This window comes from Lygodium microphyllum, chromosome 18 (assembly GCF_053477565.2).
Source record: "Lygodium microphyllum isolate KBCC chromosome 18, Lygodium_microphyllum_v1.1.10, whole genome shotgun sequence".
Taxonomy (NCBI): Eukaryota; Viridiplantae; Streptophyta; class Polypodiopsida; order Schizaeales; family Lygodiaceae; genus Lygodium; species Lygodium microphyllum.
The window spans coordinates 92,685,610-92,707,243 of NC_141152.1; the positions used below are offsets into that span (position 1 = coordinate 92,685,610).

The 21,634-nt window shown below is 40.6% G+C and overlaps 2 protein-coding genes across 2 annotated transcripts; both read right to left on the reverse strand.

Moving 5' to 3' along the window:
• Positions 1–17,747: 17,747 nt before the first annotated feature.
• Positions 17,748–18,571, reverse strand: LOC148021157 (uncharacterized). Its single transcript, XM_087698103.1, has 2 exons — positions 18,242–18,571; positions 17,748–18,134 (listed from the first exon to the last, which is right to left on the reverse strand). The coding sequence occupies exons 1-2, from the start codon at positions 18,569–18,571 to the stop codon at positions 17,748–17,750; spliced, it is 717 nt and encodes a 238-aa protein (XP_087554229.1).
• Positions 18,572–20,046: 1,475 nt separating this feature from the next.
• Positions 20,047–20,642, reverse strand: LOC148021158 (uncharacterized). Its single transcript, XM_087698215.1, has 2 exons — positions 20,417–20,642; positions 20,047–20,321 (listed from the first exon to the last, which is right to left on the reverse strand). The coding sequence occupies exons 1-2, from the start codon at positions 20,640–20,642 to the stop codon at positions 20,047–20,049; spliced, it is 501 nt and encodes a 166-aa protein (XP_087554341.1).
• Between the last annotated feature and the right edge of the window lie 992 nt (positions 20,643–21,634).

Genomic DNA, 21,634 nt, shown 5'->3' on the forward strand with positions numbered 1-21,634 from the left:
AAGCCATGATAGAGTCCACAATGAGAACAAAAGCTCATTTACTTAAGCACTTAGTGAATCATAGAAATTCATGTATTGTCCACATAAGAATGACTCATATATTAACACGGACCACTCACCACAATAAGCTTGCTCATGTCTTCTATAACAATCCCCTCCCCCCACAAAATTTTGAGCTCATCAACTGATGCCAGGAGGCATATTCCACGGTGGATTCCGTGAGGTTTTGCGATTGATTCTGTAAAATTTTATTGTCGGGGCTCATACACAAGATGGATTGCTTGTGCGAAAAGTCGATAGGGATGCTTGTCATTTTCGGGCATCTTATTAATTTAATGTGCAAGTGGGTGATTCCATAGCAAGTGATTCCGCAAAATACATATTTAAATTAATAGACGTTTATGAGTTTAGAGTGCGCACTAATAATAAATTAAAGTTAGGATTGAGTTCTAACCAATTTATTTATTTTGTAGCTGAAGACTGCTAGGTATTTACTTTTGTCGGTTTAATTTTATTATTTCCTAACAATTGTGAATGCTTCAGTTGATATGTAGAGCAGGCAACGGTGGCGTCGGGAAGCATTGGAGGATAGCATGTATTCAAATTATTATCATTTTTAATGGGCGCACATCTTAGGCATGGCGCCAATATTTTGAGCGCTTATTTATTGAAGCGTTTGACATTTATTTATTATTTTTTGTATGCGCATGTGTGCACGATTTAAATATTTGTATTGGACATTGTATTTGGGTACCGCTCGATCCCTTGGGCACCCAATAGCTTTAATTCTTTAGTGGGACAAAAGCAAACACAAAAGCTAAAGCATGCTAATTGTAAATTAGGCTATTTTTTGAGCTTGGAGATGAATAATATATCAAATACATGCTTTGTGGAGTGCTCACACAAGTCATGGGGAAAAATTGTACCCAATTAGTCTCTTGCTTCATGTCCTGCAAGCTTTCTTCCTTGTTCTTTGTGCAAAAGTAGAGTTCTTTTGTTCTTGGGGACCTTCTCGCGCTCACTACGCATGCATACAATTTCTGATCTATGCACCAATGGTATCAGAGCAAAGTTGAGATCGAGAGCTTCCAATTGCTTACCATCTCGCGCGAAGGCGGAGCTCCTGGAACGATCGAGCTCTACACTCAGTCTCGTGGCAAACGGTCGATACTAGCGTGTTCCTGGTAGTCAAGAATCCCCTGTTACACATTCAGATTGCGAAGGACCGGCTTCTGCAGCAGCAAGCGAAGGACCACACGGAAAGCTTCTACAACAAGTTGTTTTTTCCTTTGCTCAAATAAGCAATTTCCATTAAATTTTGGATTATAAGCTTGATAAGCTTTAGAAGAAGCTTTTAAAAACCTTAGAGCCCCCAAATTTTTCCGTCGACAGCGGCAGTATGTACTGCACGTAGCCGAAATGGTTCAAAACATCCTCTTGTCCCCACAAGAAAATTACGAAATTATTAAAACAAACAAAATCTTTAGAAATTCAAAGCTTCTAAAGCTTCAAGTTTCAACTTCAATCCTTTACCATAGCGACAGTTCCTATCCAGTTATACACGAAGCTGTCTTAAACTCTCTGGAAGCCCCTATTCACACCTGTGGACTGACAGAAACAGATTCCAGCGAACAGTTTGCAACACACAGTATACACGCAAGAATATTTTTTAGAAAGATGACCGTGATATCAAATTTCGCATCTACAAAGGAGAAATACTACAAAAAAGCCAATTTAAAAAAAAAGAAATAACCCTTGTAAACCCGACTTTGAGATACGCTCATCCCGCTAACAAGATTTCGAGTGTGTGAGGTCTTTTGGAATTTAGCAGGATGTCCGATCAAACCATGGAAGGTTTTATGGGGCTGAAGGTGACCTACTGGTGCGCAGATCGGACGCAGGTAGCTCACGTAGTGAATTCCCAAAGGTCCCCAAGAACAAAGCACTCTACTTTTTAGCACAAAGACCAATGTAAAAACAAGCACGACATGAGACAAGAGACAAATTGGGTTGAATCTCCCCCATGCCTTGTGTGAGCGCTTCACAAAGCATGTATTTAATATATATTTCCAATCTTTTTGCTCAAAAATAGCCCAATTACAAAAATATGACAAGCTTTTAGCTTTTGAGTTTGCTTTCTACCAAAAATAGGAAAATAAAGCTAATGGACGGTGCCCAAAGAGTCTGGCACGCCCAATCTCAATGTCCAAATAAAAATAACATATCCAGGCGCATAAGCGCATACAAAATAATAATAAATAATCGATGTCTCTATAGACATAACAAAATATAGGCGTGGCGCCTAATATAATCCAAAGATCGAAAACCCGCTAGACTCCAATGCTTTCCTCCGCCACTGCTGCTATCTCTACACATCAACTGAAGCATTCACAATCGTTAGTAAAATAACACAATTAAACCGACAAAAGTGAATACCTAGCAGTCTTCAGCTACATAAATAAATCAACTGGTTAGAAATAAATCCTAACCTTAATTTATTACGAGTGCGCACTCTAAACTCATAAACGTTTATTAATTTAATATGCATTTTGCGGAATCACCCGCTATGGAATCACCTATGTACACACTAAATTAATGAAACGCCCGAAAAGGACAGGCGTCCCCATCAACTTCTCGCACAAAGAATCCTCTTTGCGTATGAGCCCCGGTCATCTAAGTTTACGGAATCCACCGTAAAACCTCACGGAATCCACCGTGGAATATGCCTCCTGGCATCACCTACCCAAACCAACGATGGAGCAAAAACTAGATTTGATTATGATGCAGCTTAAAGAGGAACAAAGAGCACGTCAAACCTTGCAAGCTCAATTGGCCAATCCGCAACGATCTACCGCCGACCAAGATGGACCGTAACTTGATGATCTTATACGACATACGATCGATGCAACACTTGAAGCGCAATCTATTAAAAAAGAAACAAAGATAAGTAAAAGAAACTTCAAACTTCACATTTTCAATGGGTCACGTGATGGAAAGACTGTACTTGCTTTTATCAGTCAATTTGATGATTATTTCCATGAAGAATAATATGCTGAGAAAGACAAAATTAAGTGTGTCACTAACCATCTAGTTGACCAAGCATCCCTATGGTGGACTGTTGTCCGCAAATTAGCATTGATTGTCCCACTACTTGGGAGACTTTCTAAAAGAAATTTTTGCAGAATTTCCTTCCATCCCAATTCCACGAAAAAGCAATCAAATAATGGGATCTTTTGCAACAAAGGGATCGTGAGCCTATTTCACAATATACCAATCGTTTTTGGAACGCTTTATTGCAACTACGAATGCTTGAAGATGTACCTGAGGCAACCCATAGACGCAAGTATATGTTTGGCTTACTTGGACATTTTTATGTGGAGGTCAACATGTTCAAGCCAAAAACTCTTGAAGATGCAATTTCCTTGGCCCATGACACTGAAGACAAAACTCAAGGACGAGAGAAGTGACCACAACAATTTCAAACTAATGGTAACTTTGATTCAAAACAATTCAATTCAAATTTTTGAAGATTCAATCAAAGTCGTTTCCTTCCATCTTCATTCCGTAAATCTTGGACACGACCACCTACTTTGCCGTCAAACACAAATTCAAACCCTAAGCCATCTCTCCAGATTCAAAGCCAAACCCATAGTCTGTTACAAATGTTATCAACCTCGACATCTAGCGGCCAATTGTCAATTCAAAAAGCCAACTATTCATATCAATTTTTTGGGAGTGACAGAAGATGAAGGACATGAAGAAATGGCAGATTTCACGGAAGACAATGATGACATTGGTACTACTCCAGATACTTTACCAGGTATGCCAAATCCCCATTTCTTATTAACAATGAAATGTCTTGTGCATGGTAAAGAAAAGACTATTTTACACGATGATAGAAGCACACACGACTTTATTTTTGCAAAATTGGTCAAAGAATTGAATTTGCATACTGTTTCTACACATGATCGCATAAATGCTACATTCCTAGGCACTAGATACAATGAAACACAAGAGGTGCATGATTTAGAAATTAAAATTGGTGATTATATCGAATGAAGAAATTTCTTATTTGTGCCTTTGTAGTCTAGTGACATTATCTTAGGAATGCCTTGGCGACATCAGTATAGTCCTGATATAGATTATTCTATGCATTCAATGAAAATTAATTTTCAAGGAAAACAAATCACATTGCATGGTATGCACATTTTCAATAATTTTCCATTGCTTACTCATACCCAGGCTAAACGTGCATTGCGGAAAAGTAGCAAATCCTATTTAATATGGGTGAATGAAATCAAAGCTAAAGAAAATCAGATGCATCCTAGGCACGCACAATTTCTTTTCCAATTTCAAGATTGTTTTGATGTTGATTTACCACCTGGATTACCACCTGTACGTTCTGAAGATCACAAGATAGACCTAATTCCTAGATCACAATCACCATGTAAAGCACCATATAGACATAACTAAATTGAACAGAAAGAAATTCAAGCCCAAATTGAAGAATTGTTAACTCGAGGACTTATTAGTGCTAGTAGTTATCCATTTGGTGTACTTGTCTTATTAGTGAAGAGGAAAAACAATACCTATCACATGTGCATTAATTATTGTTCCCTAAATAAAATTACTGTTACGAATAGATATCCGATTCCTAGGGTAGATGATCTTATGGACAAGCTACAAGGATCTGCCATATTCAGCAAGATAGATCTTAAATCTGGATACCATCAAGTAAGATTGGACGCATCTGATATATTCAAAACTACATTTAGAACACAATTTGGACACTATGAATTCTTGGTTATGCCTTTTGGTTTAACTACTGCACCAGCCACATTCAGTCGTATGATGAATCGCATATTTTTGAAGCATCAGCATTGTGTCATTGTTTTCTTTGATGACATATTGGTTTTCGGTAAGAATGAGAATGAGCATTATGAACATTTATCTTTGGTTTTTAAATTATTAAAAGAGAATCAATTATGTGTCAAACTAGAAAAGAGTGAATTTTTCCAAATAGAAATTGAATATCTAGGACATATTGTTTCATCTGAAGGAATTAAAGTTGACCCTAAAAAGATAGAAGCAATTTTGAATTGTTTGATATCCAAAAATGTGCATGAATTACGTTCTTTCTTCGGCCTTGCTAGCTTTTACAGAAAATTTGTGAGAAATTTCTCATTGCTTGCATTACCTTTGACAAAAATATTAAAGAAAGGCATTGTGTATCATTGGTCTGACAATCAACAAAAGTCCTTTGATTTACTGAAACATGCTTTAACTCATGCTCCTATATTGCAATTACCTGACTTCAATAGACCATTTTTCTTAGTAGTTACTGATGCTAGTGGATCTAGAGTAGGAGCAGTCCTTGTGTAAGATTCTTATCCCATAGCCTACTCTAGCTGCAAACTTAAACCCTCTGAACTTAGCTCATGCTCCTATATTGCAATTACCTGACTTCAATAGACCATTTTTCTTAGTAGTTACTGATGCTAGTGGATCTAGAATAGGAGCAGTCCTTATGTAAGATTCTTATCCCATAGCCTACTCTAGCTGCAAAGTTAAACCCTCTGAAATTAAGTATTCTACCTATGATAAAGAATTGCTAGCTGTAGTACAAGCTTTACGTCAATGGAAACATTATTTAATGGGATCTGAATTCATGATCAAAACTGACCAACAAAACATCTTCTTAATCAACTACAAATATCTGACTGACATATTAAATGGGCTGATTTTAGTCAAAGTTTTCATCCACTCATACAATATCAACCCAAAAAAGAGAATATTGTTGCCGATGCTTTAAGTAGAAGACCGACTATTCATAATATTTCTGTGATATCATTTGACTCTCTTCTCCCTATGAAAGACACTTATAACCAAGACCCTACTTTTCAAGCCGATTGGAATAAACTAGTTGCAAATAATTGGATTCCTATTGATTCATTGTCTTACACTGATGGATTTATGAATTATGAAAAAATATTATGTCTGACTGTTCCATTTCGATCATTTATTTTGCATGAAATTCATTATCCCCCATACCAAGGTCATAGAGGAATTATATCTACTTTGCATACACTGATTGAAGATTTTTATTGGCCACATATGGAAACTGATATATCTAACTTTGTATCTGAATTCCTAATTTGTCAAAGAGTTAAAAGACACCATGGTGAACAATATGGTTTATTAATGCCTTTACCCATTTCAAAACGACCATGGGAACAGATTTCAATGAATTTTATCACTGGTTTACCTAATACTAAAGCTAATCATGACATGATTTGGACTATTGTTATTAGGTTTAGCAAACAAGCATATTTCATTCCATGCAATAAAACATTAACTGCATCTCAAGTTGCTTAATTGTTCTTGAAAACTGTTTTCACAAGCCATGGTTTGCTAAAAGGTATTATTTCTGATCATGATTCTAGATTCTGCAATAATTTTTGAATTACTTTGTTTGCTAACTTAGGAACAAATATTGATTTTTCATCTGTATTTCATCCTGAAACAAATGGCCAAACAGAAGCTACTAACAATAACATTTTAGATCTTTTGCGTGCATACACAATTTAAAAACCACAAACATGGGATACATATTTATATTTACTTCAGTTTGCATACAATAACACACCACATACAGCTACACAGAAAGCACCATTTGAAATTATTTATGGATATAGATTGCCTATACCTGTTACATCATTGTCAAACAAAGTTCAAGCTCCTGATGATATTGCTAACATGCATGCTACTATTTTTTATGAAGTTAAAGATATGATTGCCAAAGCCCAGCAATCATACACAAAACAAGCCAACAAGAAAAGACAAGCTATGAGTTTCAAAGTTGATGATTATGTTTGGTTACGAATTGAAAAGAGAAGATTACAAAGTGTTGACAAACACCCTATTGTAAAATTAGCCCCTAGATTTTATGGTAAACTAGAATTACCACAACACTGGAAAATCCACAACACCTTTCATATCAGTTTATTATGACCTTTTAGAGGACAATTACCTATACACCTTGTATATGAAAACCCTCCTTTGCTAGAAGAAGAAATTGAAATCCTTCAGCCTGAAACTATCCCTAGATACTGACTTTATGACCACTAGAACTGGCCGTAGATATTCTAGATATTTGGTTAAGCTTAAAAATCATCCTGTTGAGGAGGCCCAATGGATGCATGCTCGAGACCTAAGTGCTTTCCCCACACTGTTGGCTCCACATTGAGCTAATAGCAATTTAGGACAATTGCTATCCCACCCCGGGGGTATGATGCCAGGAGGCATAATCCACAGTGGATTCTGTGAGGTTTTGTAGTGGATTCTGTAAAATTTTATTGCCGGGGCTCATACACAAGGTGGATTCCTTGTGCGAAAAGTCGATGGAGATGCCTGTCCTTGTCGGGTGTCTTGTTAATTTAATGTGCAAGTGGGTGATTCCGTAAAATACATATTTAAATTAATAGATATTTATGAGTTTAGAGTGCGCACTCGTAAAAAATTAAGGTTAGTATTGAGTTCTAACCAATTTATTTATTTTGTGGCTGAAGACTGATAGGTATTCACTTTTGTTAGTTTAATTTTATTATTTTCTAACAATTCTGAAGGCTTCAGTTGAAGTGTAGAGTAGGCAGCAGTGGCGTTGGGAAGTAGTGGAGGATAGCATGTATTCAAATTATTATCATTTTTTATGGGTGCACATCCTAGGCATGGCGCCAATATTTTGACGCACTTATTTATTGAAGTGTTTGATATTTTTTTATTATTTTTTGTATGCACATGGGCACATGATTTAAATATTTGTATTGGACATTGTATTTGGGTACCGCTCGACCCCTTGGACGCCCAATAGCTTTAATTCTTTAGTGGGACAAAAGTAAACACAAAAGCTAAAGCGTGCTAATTGTAAATTGGGCTATTTTTTGAGCTTGGAGATGAATAACATATCAAATACATACTTTGTGGAGCGCTGACACAAGGCATGGGAGGAAATTGTACCCAATTATTCTCTTGCTTCATATCCTGCAAGCTTTCTTCCTTGTTCTTTGTGCAAAAGTAGAGTTCTTTTGTTCTTGGGGACATTCCGGCGCTCACTAGGCACGCATACAGCGTCCGATCTGTGCACCATCAACTAATGGACGGAGATAGACATCCATATTCTTGACTTTATAGTGCCCATGAATGAGCAAGTGAAGGATTAGGTGTCCCTTCTTCATAGAAAGCCATGGTATAATTTGGTAGTTTACAAGGACTACCAGCCACAACTATAAGAAGTTAAGTGGAGACTGAGCCATAGCAAGACCAAGCCAAAGATTCCTTAGCTCTCATGCAAATCATGGAAAGGTATAGTCAATGTGACTCCATGCTTGCAAATCTATTTGTATACATTGGATCTCTAGATCCATTTTGTGCATAGCACATTGTTAAGCTTGCAATGCTTGATGTGCAAAACATGTGATGTATGTGTGGTATGAGTGCAAAGTATTTGAGAAACTTTTGAGGAAAGGTTTGCCCTTGCAAGTCCTATTGATACTTGTAAGCACCACACTTCGAGCTCACTTCTAGCATATATTGCTAGTCTAGTAGTCTCCTCTCGAAATAGCACACAATCATTGACATATGAATGAATGCTATTGTAATCCATGCCAATCTTCTATAACACTGATCACACATGATCATAAGACTCGAGCATCGTGTTTCTAAGTGATAGTATGTGATATTTTAGCAACTTGAAAAAAACCCTCTCTCTATTTCTCTCTCGCTCCCTCTCCCTCAATGCATCTCTCGCTCTCTCTCTCTACTTTTCTCCATTTATGAGGAAAAAAAATAGAAAAACAAAGAAATGAGAAGCTATATCTCCCTCCCTCTCTTTATCTCTCTCTTCCTCCCTCTCTCTGCTTTTCTCTCTCTCCTCTCTCTCTCATCCTCCCTTTTTTTCTCTATTTCTCTAAAGGAGTTAGAAAGGGGCTGCTTGTCTATTTGATTAAGCTAAATAAGCTAGATTAGAATCATGAGATGAGGGAAGAACCTTCATGGCTAAAGGAATACGCATACGTATTTCCTGAAGAGCTGACAGAACTTCCTCCTCAAAGGGAAGTTGATCATGAAATCAAGCTAGTGCTAGGAGCTGCACCAATTGCGAAGAGGCCATATAGAATGTCCATCCCGGAAGTGATTGAGCTGAAGAAGCAACTCAAGCAACTGTTAGACCAAGGCTACATTCGTCCTAGCAGTTTACCATGGGGAGCTCCACTGCTGTTCCAGAAGAAGAAAGATGGAATGCTTCGGCTATGTATTGATTACAGAGGGTTGAATCAATCAACCATTAAGAACAAGTATCCTATTCCAAGAATAGATGAACTTCTTGACTGCCTTCAAGGTATGAAGATCTTCTCCAAGATTGATCTCAGGTCTGGATACTATTAGATAAGGATCAAGGAAGAGGATATCCCAAAGACAGCATTTAGCACAAGATATGGACACTTTGAGTTATTAGTCATGTCATTTGGGCTGACAAATCTCCTGCTACCTTCAACAGGCTAATGCAAGATATCTTTAGGCCATATCTTGATGACTTCGTACTCGTCTTCCTTTATGATACCCTAGTCTACTCCAAATAGGAAGAAGATCATGAACCCTAGCTTCGCATTGTCCTTGAAACAATGAGGGTACACAAGCTTTACGCGAAGAAGAAGAAGTGTGCATTTTTCAAGTGATAGATTGAATATCTGGGATTCATTATATCAGCGGAAGGAATTTCGGTAGATCCAACCAAGGTCAGAGACGTTTTGGAGTGGCCAACACCAACAACTCTCAAGGAAATACGTAGCTTTCTTGGATCAGAAATTCAGCAAACAGAGTTTCCATCTGGTTATGATCAGCTTTCAGAGAGATAGAGGGCTGAAAATTTTCAGCCAACAGAGTTTACTGCTGAAATATTTCAGCATTCAGAGTTTGGGGCTGTTTCTATGCAGTCCATAGAGCAGAGGGCTGAGAATAGAAGCTTTTACCTTGATAATCTAATGGTGTTTCAATCACTGAGAATTGGCGATTCGAGCCTTTCTTGTGGAGAGCGAAATGGACTGTTGCCCTCTCAAAGTTTGCTTCCATGGTTGGGTCTTCTTCATCACACAACTCCTTGTTGGCAACACTGGCGATCCTTCCTCTGGCCCGGGTGGTGGCTTCTTGGCCATGGACGGTTCCTTGGAATGGTCCTTCACTACAAGATATAGACCTTATAGCGACGTTTAAAGCAACGAAAATACAAACAACAAAATTTTCCCCCGTCGTTGTAAAAAGCGTCGTTATTGACGACGCCATAGAATCGTCGCTATATGTGTCGCTATATGCATCGCAAATGCGACGCATATAGCGACTCATATAGCGACGCATATAGCGACGGTTGCAAAGTATTTGCGACGCTCATAGCGACGCCAATAGCGACGCATGCAGTAAATTTGCGATGCAAATAGCGACGGTAATAGAGGAAAAAAAGAATTTGTGGCAGGGCAGCTTGTGTGCTATATGTGAGCCATACAAAATAGTTTCTACACTGCTGCATACAAAGCGTTTGCAAACAAAAAGAATGTATACTGAAATCATAAAACTGATGCATGAAATAAATACATGATATCGCATAAAATGCGATTGGTACAATCATGAAACGATATCACTAATACATAGAAAATGTCTACATAGATCGGGCGACTAAAAACTAAAGGTGTGTGAGCTCTAAGGATCAAAGGGCGAGCTACAAATCCTCATCCCCCGAAAGCTCGTCCCGCTGCAAAGGAGCATCAAACGGATTCTGCAAAAAAAGAAACAACATATCAATCCACCATACAATAATGCATTCAAATATCTCATGGTAACTACGGACAAGAAAGATGAGTGACTTACAGGGCCGCCGCGTCTATACAATCGGTCGATCAGTGCCCTGAAACCGTGCCTCTCTGCATATCGAGTCTCAAGGCCTTGCGGATTGCGATTTGTAACGGAGTGCTGCAAAGAAAACAAAATGCTAACTGTTAGAAACATGATTGTCAGTACAAAGAATATCTCAAAAAAACAAATAAGCAAAACAAAAGAGAAACTTACAAAGTCCTCCAAATATGTCCTGTGGCCGCCACTCCTAAGATGATGTACCGATCCGGCCTCGATTCGTGCCCTCGCCGCCTCCCGCTGCTGACTCCAACGTCCTGGCGAATTTGTAGCCTCCTCCCTCAGTCGGCGCCAGTCCTCTGCATCTAACCACTCGGGCTTTGGAGCCCCACTCTTGATTGCCTTGCGTGCGTCGAATCCTCTATGTAACATGTATGCACGTATGCAATCCATCATCCAGCCCGTAGAGAATCTATCCACTGCGGCTAGCACCGGGAATTCCTCGTGCAAGGATGCTACTATGTAGTCCTTGCTCCCCTCCGGTATGTTCCTCCAATGATCCAGGACGTTGTGTCGAAAAACTTGTTGGCACAACTCCCTCATGCGAGCCATCACCCTCCTCCCCTCATCATTCATGATGATGGCTCCTGACCTGCCATCCACTAGGTATCCATAACCCCTAGGAGTATGCCTAAGATGGGCCCTCTCCCATCTCCGTCCACGCTCCTAGGCATATCCAAGAGACCCCTGCACATCCGGTGTACCGACGGGGGTACCCTCTCCCGGAGTGCCACTCAAAGGGGTGCCACCAAAGGGGATGCCACCAAAAGGAGTGCCACCAAAAGGTGTACCATCTGCCGACGGCTGCGCAAAAGCCGGAGTAACTGGAGTGGACGTCCCCACAGGTGTGACAAATCCTGGAGGTGATGCAACTCCAGCTGAATGACGAGACGGAGACACCACGTCCGTGTCTCCACAACAGCACCCCCCTGATCCTCCTGCAGTCGTAGTCCCTTCCTCTGGCCCAAGTCGCGAGCGTCGAGATCGTCTGCTCAAAGCTGAAGCATGTGATTGCGCTGAAGCTGATCCAGCTGAAGCTGATCTAGCAGAGCGCCCTGAAGAAGAACGAGACAGCTCTTGATCTGCCATCTCTCTGAATCTCGCGAGCTGATCTAGAGACATGCGTGTCATCATGTCCTGAAACTCCTCATTGCTCATCCCTTGACTCATCCTAAAAATGTCGATACCTGCACAGATAAAAAATGATGTTGGAATAATCAATTTAAACTATACAAAGCACATTAATATAAATCATTTTTGAAAAATCCCTCTTAAAATGCGTATCTTATCTACCTTTATGGAAGATCTAAACAACGAATTGAGTAATACAATTCTCCAAGAATGAAGTATTCTATGGTCCCATGTTAATCTCCTGACACAACTCTGCATACACTGGAAGGTCGATAGACATGTCACCACAAAAGAACGAGTCTGCCTCGTTCTCAAAAAATTCTACGACTTCTGTATTTCCATCATTGTTAGCCGATGCGGGCTCCAAGCTTGCGGTGGCCTCCACCCCTTGTAATATCGATCCCTCTATTTGCATATTTTCTTCATCTATGCTTGGAACATTGCTTTGATCATATACTCTCGCACCTCGAGGAGTTGAAGGTATAACATACTACCATCGAGGTTGTCGGGGGTTTGGATAGAAGATTACCTGTTCACAAACACTTACAAAGTGACTTCAAACCATTGTGACATAAACCATGTCGTATTACAATTAGCAAGAAAATGACTATTTGTACCTGTTCACAATGGGCTGGCAACACAAAGGTGTCATGCAAATCCATCCATTTTTTTTCGAAATCTATTTCGAGAGATCCAGATGGACCTTGTCGAACTGTTGCTCCAGCTCCTCCAAGTACCACTTTGAACCACTGCATATCGAATAGTATCATGGAGAAGCTATAGTAATCCACCGTAATAATACTTTGCAAGTTTCCAAAATACTCCATCTCATCCACAACCGTGTTCGGATCCGTTGCTTGTCGCCGGCTCTCTTGCTCAAACCTTGCCATGACACCACAGTCCATTGTGGAGTGCATTTGGTCAATATGCTCCACCCGAAAATGCCGTCCGCGCGACCACGCTGCACTATATATTTTGTACTGCACATTGAAACACTCAAATTAGATGTAGCAAGCAAATTTAGATACGACACATTCTAAACCCCTCATTACCTTTGGACTACATCCCCTCAAATTAGATGTAGCAAGCAAACGAGGCTTAAATGGATAGCTTTATGGAGATGTAGGAGATGTACGTCAAGTTGCAAGTTGACCATAAACCTTGCATTGTATATAGTAATCGAGAGATTTTTCGATGTTATATCTCGGCCTTGTATCATGCTCAATGATTTGTTTGTCCCAGTAGATAATTATTTGTTATATCTCGGCTTTGAGTATAAGTAATCCATTTTAAAATTAATGCGCGCCATCTATGAAAATTTTTAACTATAGTAATAAAATTTATTTCAATCAATTCTACTCATAGTCATAAGACCTGAGAGAAATTATCCTATACTCAATTTAAGGGTTTCTTCTTCTATAACAATAATTTTGGGTTCATTTTGATGAAGTACGTGGCCCATGGCAAAGCACATTGCATACCATTATCAATAAGTCTATTATCTTAAATTTCCTTCCCCTCCCTCTCCCTCTCTTTCTCTCCCTCTCTTTCTCTCTTTCTCTCACCCTCTCCCTCTCCCTCTCGTTCTCTTTCTCTCCCTCTCTCATTTCCTTCCCCTCCCTCTTCCTCTCCCTCTCCCTCTCCCTCTCTTTCTCTCTTTCTCTCACCCTCTCCCTCTCCCTCTCGTTCTCTTTCTCTCCCTCTCTCATCTCCTTCCCCTCCCTCTCCCTCTCCCTCTCCCTCTTTCTCTTTTTCTCCCTCTCTCATTTCCTTCCCCTCCCTCTCCCTCTCCCTCTCCCTCTCCCTCTTTTTCTCCCTCTCCCTCTCTATCTCTCTTTTTCTTCCCCTCCCTCTCCCTCTCTATCTCTCTTTTCCTTCCCCTCCCTCTCCCTCTCCCTCTCCCTCTCCCTCTCTTTCTCTCACCCTCTCCCTCTCCTTCTCTTTCTCTCTTTCTCTCACCCTCTCCCTCTCCCTCTCGTTCTCTTTCTCTCCCTCTCTCATTTCCTTCCCCTCTCTCTCCCTCTCCCTCTCCCTCTCTTTCTCTTTTTCTCCCTCTCCCTCTCTATCTCTCTTTTCCTTCCCCTCCCTCTCCCTCTCGTTCTCTTTCTCTCCCTCTCTCATTTCCTTCCCCTCCCTGTCCCTGTCCCTCTCCCTCTCTTTCTCTTTTTCTCCCTCTCTATCTCTTTCTCTTTCTCTTTTTCTCCCTCTCTATCTCTCTTTCTCTCTCATTTCCTAAACAAGCAAAAAATAAAGTGATTTAAACATCCTCCAAGCAAAAGGGAGAGGGAGAGAGACAATGCATTCTCCCTCTCTTTCTCTTTCTATCCCTCTCTCATTTACTTCGCCTTCCTCTCCCTCTCGCTCTCTTTCTCTCTCATTTCCTCTCCTAAACAAGCAAAAAATAAAGTGATTCAAACATTAAACAAGCAAAAGGGAGAGGGAGAGAGAGAATGCACTCTCCCCCTCCTTCTCCCTCTCTTTCTCTTTCTCTCCCTCTCTTATTGCCTTCCCCTCCCTCTCCGTCTCCCTCTATTTCTCTTTCTCTTTCTCTTTCTTTCCCTCTCCCTCTCCCTCTCTTTCTCTCTTACTCTCTCGTTTCCTCTCTTCAACAAGCAAAAAAGAAAGTAATTTAAACATTAAACAAGCAAAAGGGAGAGAGAGAGAGAGAGAGAATGCACTCTCCCTCTCTCCCTCTCCCTCTCCCTCTCCCTCTCCCTCTCCCTCTCCCTCTCTTTCTCTCCCTCTCTCTCCCTCTCCCTCTCCTTCTCTTTTATTTCCTCTCCTAAACAAGCAAAAGAGAACGATTTAAACCTTCAACAAAAAAAAGAAAGAGAGAGGGAGACTCACCAATGAGATATGGCGAGTGTGGGCGGCTTCTCTTTGCAACGAGGGCTCCTCCTCTCCTTCGCGAACAACGGCGGTGGCGGCGGCGGCGGTAGCAAATCTCTTCCTCTTCTTCTCTCACAAAGCCTTCGCTCTCTCCCTCGCTCTCGCTCTCAAAAGGCGAAGAAAAGAAAATGAAAACGGTGCTCTGGTTTCGGCCGCGCTTTTTTTCCCTGCAGCGTCACTATTGGCGTCGCTATTTGCGACGCAAATAGTGACGCCAATAGCAACCCCAATAGCGACGCCAATAGCGACGCCGCTATCCGCCATCGCTAATCGGCATCGCTACTAGCTCAAATCCTTGTAGTGCTTGACGTTGTCCTCTGCCAAGCTTGGGACACTACCTTTTAAAATGATCAAGTTCGTTGCAATGGAAGCAACAGAGATTGTGGCCCTTAGCTTAGGTAGGAATGAAGTTATTGACAGTCTTGGTCCTAGCTTTCTTCCTTTGTTCCTGACTTTCCCCCTGTGTTCTCTTCGCCTGGGACCTATACACTCCTTTTTTTTAATCCTTGTAAGACCAAGTCTTGTTATTTCTTGGCCTAGTCCGCACCTCCTATATTATGGGTGCAGCTGGAATGAGCGCATCCTAAAGGTCTGTTGGGTGCATTGATTCGAGGCGGGTGTTTACAGGCAGGTTTAATCCAGCACAAAACTTTGACACCTGTTGAGTCATATCCATCTGTGGCACATACTTCAAAAGAGAGACAAATTTTGAATAGTATGCATCAAGGGATGGACCAAGTTGTTTCAGCTCATAGAACTCATTCATCTTCTGCGTGCGGTAGGCAAGTGGTAGATATCTTCCTCGCACAAATCTTTTTAGCTTATCCCAAGTAATTGACCCTTCCGAGATCCCTTGGTCTCTGCACCATTTCTTCCACCAAAGCCTTGCTTCACTGGTAAGATTCAACTTGGCGAGCATTGCTTGGTTAGCAGGTGCAGTACCTGCTGCTTCAAAGTAATCCTCCATGGATTCGATCCAGATCTCGGCATCAATTTGGACGGTCCTTCCTTTGCCGTCAAATTTTGGTGGCTTGATTTGCTTGAGAAGAAACTTCCTCTCCTGAATCACAGCCATACTTGGTGCAGGGGTCGGATTAGGGATCTGCACTTGAGGTTGTACCTGGGCATTAAAATTCTTTGCGTTAAAAACTTGCTAAACGTTTCTCACAATACTTTACATGCCCAGTTCAACTTTTAGCCAAGTGACCTAATCACTTCACTTCTTTATCAATACTCACAGTCAAGACAATCATTGATAAAAAGTCTATTTCATTCATATGGCCATAGCCCTTTAGAGTACAATTTTTTGGGATGGTAGAGCAAGCTGATACATTAGTTCGAGGAGAATAAGATTATGTTACATTCAGCTATAGGAACTAAGTAATAATATGGATTGGGGTCATGGATTTTCAGGAATCGATAGGTCATAGGAAGATTAGGTTCTTTTCATAGCCTCCCAACACCTTGATTTTGTTAGGAGGGATTATTCGAGTCACTTCCTTGTACACATATGTGTTCTGCTTGACCTTTCGACAACCGACATGTAGGGTTGCGTTTGCATGAGCTTCAACAAAAATGAACAACTTCACGATCTTGTAGATAGATTTAGTAAACAAGCATATTTCATTGCATGTAAGAAAACTTTAACAGCATCACAAGCATCACAATTGTTTTTGAAAACTCTTTTTACTAACCATGGATTGCCAAAAGTTATTATTTCAGATCGTGATTCTAGATTTTGTAACAATTTTTGGGTTACTCTGTTTACTAATCTAGGCACAAAGATTGATTTCTCATCTGCATTTCATCCAGAAACTAATGAACAAACAGAAGCCACTAACAACACAATTCTAGATCTTTTACGTGCATATACTATCTCTAAACCTTAGACATAGGACACACATTTGCATTTATTACAGTTTGCATATAACAATACACCACACACATCTACAAAGAAAGCACCGTTTGAAGTCATTTATGGATATAGATTATCTACACCTGTTGCATCTTTGTCTAATAGAATTCAAAGTGCTGATGATATTGCTAGTATGCATAACAGTATTTTTGATGAGGTTAAGGATATGATTGCTAAAGCCCAGCAATCATATACCAAACAAGCCAACAAGAAAAGACAAGCAATGAATTTCAAAGTTGATGATTATGTTTGGTTGAGAATAGAAAAACGTAGACTGCAAAGTGTAGATAGACATCCAGTAGTCAAATTAGCCCCTAGATTCTATGGACCATTTAGGATCGTTCATAAAATTAATGATAATGCATTCAAGTTAGAATTCACTACAACACAATGCCGCCATACACGCGTCCATTACACGCGAAAAGTTACGGGCGCGTGTATGGTCGTTTATACTTACAGCAATATCAGGCGCGTGTATACATGCATGTAACAGCGCGTGTATATGCGCCAAGTTACGAGCGCGTGTATGGTCGTGTATAGTTACAGCAGTATCAGGCGCGTGTATAATTGCATGTGAGGGCGCGTGTATTTGCGCGTTAAGTCTGTCATAATACACGCTCTGTTACACGCGACACAGAGCCTAACTACAGAAATCCATTTCTTTTCAAAACAGAAAACCATTAAGTTTTAAAAATGTCATTGTGCATTGCAGTGTTTACAAACCATTACAAAATCCCACTACATGCACTTACAACAACGTAATATATTGAAAAATATATCTTCATATGGTTATTGAAAGACAAAGTATACAATAGAAATGTCATGAATTTGGAACAATACAGTGATGGATTGGTTAGGGTTCGATCTCATCTTCAATAAGATCCATCCTTGCCAAACGATCAACATCAATATCCATTTGATCAATTTGTAAGGCTACGATTAAATTTATTCTACTATCGCTATTTTGCCCATTGATAATGGTACCGATGCCTTGATCATTCTCATCATCATCACCATCATCCTCAATGGAAGGGTCATCCTCATGATCATGAGAAATGGCACGCTCATCCTCATTATCATGATCATCTACATTGGCATGTTCGACATCATCTTCTTTGTGGCTTGCCACATCGTCCATATGCTCCATATCAGTGAATGTATTATACATTACTTTGGAACGTGGTGCAATAGGGATGACATACCACCATTTACTGTCATGCACCATTGGCAGATAGATAACCTGCTCAAATACACATAATTCATTAATTAATTAGCATATCAAAAGTCAAGGGGTGCGCGAGCTTAGATATATATGTACATGAAACACATTTGTAAAAAAATGCATACCTGCTCACATTGTTGTGGCAATACGAGCCTATCTTTCTTTGTTTGCCAAAACTTTGTAGAGTCAATAGTTACATAGCCACTTGCATGGCATTTTATCGTTGCGTTAGGCCCTTTTTCCACCACGTTCATTTGCCATTTGACATCCAAAACATACACAAAGAAGCGGCGAAAGTCAAGTCTGTATATGTCTTGGATTGTGCCACAATAATCATCCATTTTTCCATTGGCTCCCTCAAAGCTACTAATGACACCGCAATCTTGTGTATTCCTCTTTTCATCTATTCTTTGTGTTCGAAAATGCTTGCCTTCACACCATATAGCATTGAACATAGTGCACTGGACCAAAATATAAGCAATATCTATGTAAGCAATTAATGTGAATAAATATGAAAAGCCAATCACTTACAAAGAATGCAAATTTACATTTGTTCTATGTACCTTTAACATGCATCCTCGTGCATACTCCCATTCTTCCGCCGTGATATGCAGCCCCTCATCTCTCTCTGCTCTCTCCATTTCCTCATGCAACCAATCAACATGAATATCATTCGGAAGTGTTGCTAGATGCTTAGGGTACGCCTTACGAGAGCCATGTTGCCTCCGAAAGAGAGCTCTGTCTGCTTGCCTTTTTGTCTTTGCATCCTCGTATCTTGTAACCCATCTGCTCATCACATCACTATTAAGGATGCAAGTGAAATTAAGATCATCAATCAATGTTCTCTCAATTACTTTGCTCTGTCCTTTTCCTTGAGGCACAATAGACGTCATCCTCAAGTCCTCTTCATTGCTCCATAGTCGCGGCGAAGAGCTATCCACCTGATCAAGAAATTCTGATATATATACAAGAGACTCTTGTATCAACCAACCCTCAGCCATGCTTCCTTCGGGCCTTGCACTTTGCCTCACAAAGTCTTTTAAGGTCTTCATGAAGCGCTCTAGGAAGAACATCCAACGGGCATGCACATTGCCACATAAAGCAATTTCATCCACTAAATGCACAATGAGATGTAGTTGACTTGTGAGAATGGTTCGCGGAAAAGTCTCCTCTACCATACAAACCACCTCCACTGCCATAACACGCGCATCATCCAATGTGGCTGGATCAATTGCTTTGGAACTAACATATCTGAAAAATAAATGCACAGTACGTTATACCTCATGCACATTCATTTTGCAAGGTATAATGAAGGGTGATCTTACATGGGATTTACATACCTCACAAGCTCGCCCATCTTATAAATACATCTTTTCAAACTCCTGTCTGCACAATGGTCGATGCTAGTAGGTAGTATGAACTGCGCACATAAGAGCACATGTATATTTGGGTTAGGGCATTACAAAATTTAATTTCAACCTACAATAATTGGAAAACACTTACTTGGAGCATCTTGTGCCAATCGTGGGACTTCAACCCATGTAGTTGCTCAACCCCTCTTTTCTTAATGGTTGTAAACGCTCCCTTCAACAATCTCATGCATCCAGTGGGAGTACGCAAAGTGGTGATGGCTTGCTTTACCTGCTTCTCCTCCTTCTTTGATATAATCCAGGGAGCAGGCGGAAGATGAACGTGCCCACCCTCCTCTCGTGGCCAAGCTTGACGCATACGTCCTGCGACCTGCAAGTCCTCCCGTACGCTAACATTGTCTCTTTTACCAATAACATGTTCCCAAATACTAGATCCCACATTCTTGAAGATGTGCATGGGATCAAGAAGATGGTTGATCTTGAGATGGGTCCAATATGGTAGCCGGAAAAAAATGGAGTACCTACACAAGGGATTGCAGACTGTCATCTTTATTCCAACTTTAGAGACTACACAAAACAAGATTGAAAACAATGGAGATGTACCTGTTCATGCCATCTGGAGGAAGAACATTTGAAGACTCCCAAATACGCTTCCAATCTTTTGCACGAAGTGTCTGTGGATTAATGTTCCTCTTAATAGGAGCATATTTAGGGTGATCTGATGGGAGAAATCGATGATGATTATCGAATATGGTCTTACACAAACCATCAGCATACTCATGTACCAATGAAGGGCCACATATAGGACATGCATGTTTACCCGATGTCCTCAAACCTGTCAAAATAAAAAAAAAGTTAGAATAATAAAGTCAATAGTTATAATTGATATAGCTAGTAGTATTAGAGTCGGGAGGTAGTTAGAATTCTTACCAGAACAATCGCTGTATCCTGGAAAGTCATGCATTGTCCACATCAACACTGCTTTTAAGTCGAAGTGTCGAGAGGAGGGAGGCCTACTAATGTCCACTACCGCAACACCTCTCCATAGTTCCTCCAACTCATCAATCAACGGTTCAAGATAAACATCCATATGCTTGACTTTATGTTTCCCTGGAATCAGAAGGGATAACATAAGATGTCCCTTCTTGATCGCCATTGATGGTGGAAGGTTGTAATTCACCAACACAACCGGCCACACGCTGTATGCGGTGCTCTTGAAACCAAACGGATTCACTCCATCCATACCTAGGCCAAGTCTCAAGTTTCTGGGCTCTGTTTTAAAGCTGAGCCACTCATCTTCAATATGCTTCCAAGCAGGAGTGTCTGCAGGAATTCTCCACATGCCATCATCCGATCGATGCGAGGAATGCCATGACATAAGCTCTGCTATGGATTTGCACTTGAACATGTGTTTGATGCGAGGAATTATAGGAAAGTGTCGCAAGACTTTACGAGGTACATCAAAACTCTTCACATCTGTTCTATACCTTGCTTCACCACAAGTGGGACACTGTCGAGCCTCCTTATGCGTCCCATGAAAGAGAATGCAATCATTGACGCATGCATGTATGCGATCATAATCCAATCCTCCAAGAGATGTCACATAGCGCCTCGCTTTGTCTCTTGAGGTGGGTAGTCTATTCCCCTTTGGAAGCATGTTTGATAATAGCCTGCATCCAATATCATCAATTAGCCCATAACCCTAAACCCTATACTGTAAACCAAAAACCACTAACTCAAATTTGCAAGTTACAATGCTTACTTCAATAATGCATCAAGACTTGCATTGCTCCATCCATAAACTGTTTGTATATGCGGGGGGTAGTTTCAAACATGTATAGAAACTGTTTTGTAAAATTTAAAGATCAGGATAGCCGGTTAGTTAGGGAGGTCCTAGATAGTGTACATAGTCGGTACCCCAATCCCCCACGAGCGACATTCTCGGATGTATGGGGAAGGACGCGAATAAGGGAGATCTTAAGTAATAAAAGATCTCACCTTAAGAAACTCGCGTACGATGATGGGGTGAATGTAGCTGCGGGTGGCTATCCTTGTGAGAAACCTGCCACTGCCCACAAACGCGAGTGGAAGGAGGCAAAGAAGCGCGCAGAGGGAGGCGTGAAGAGCAGGCAGCATGTGGAGGCACGA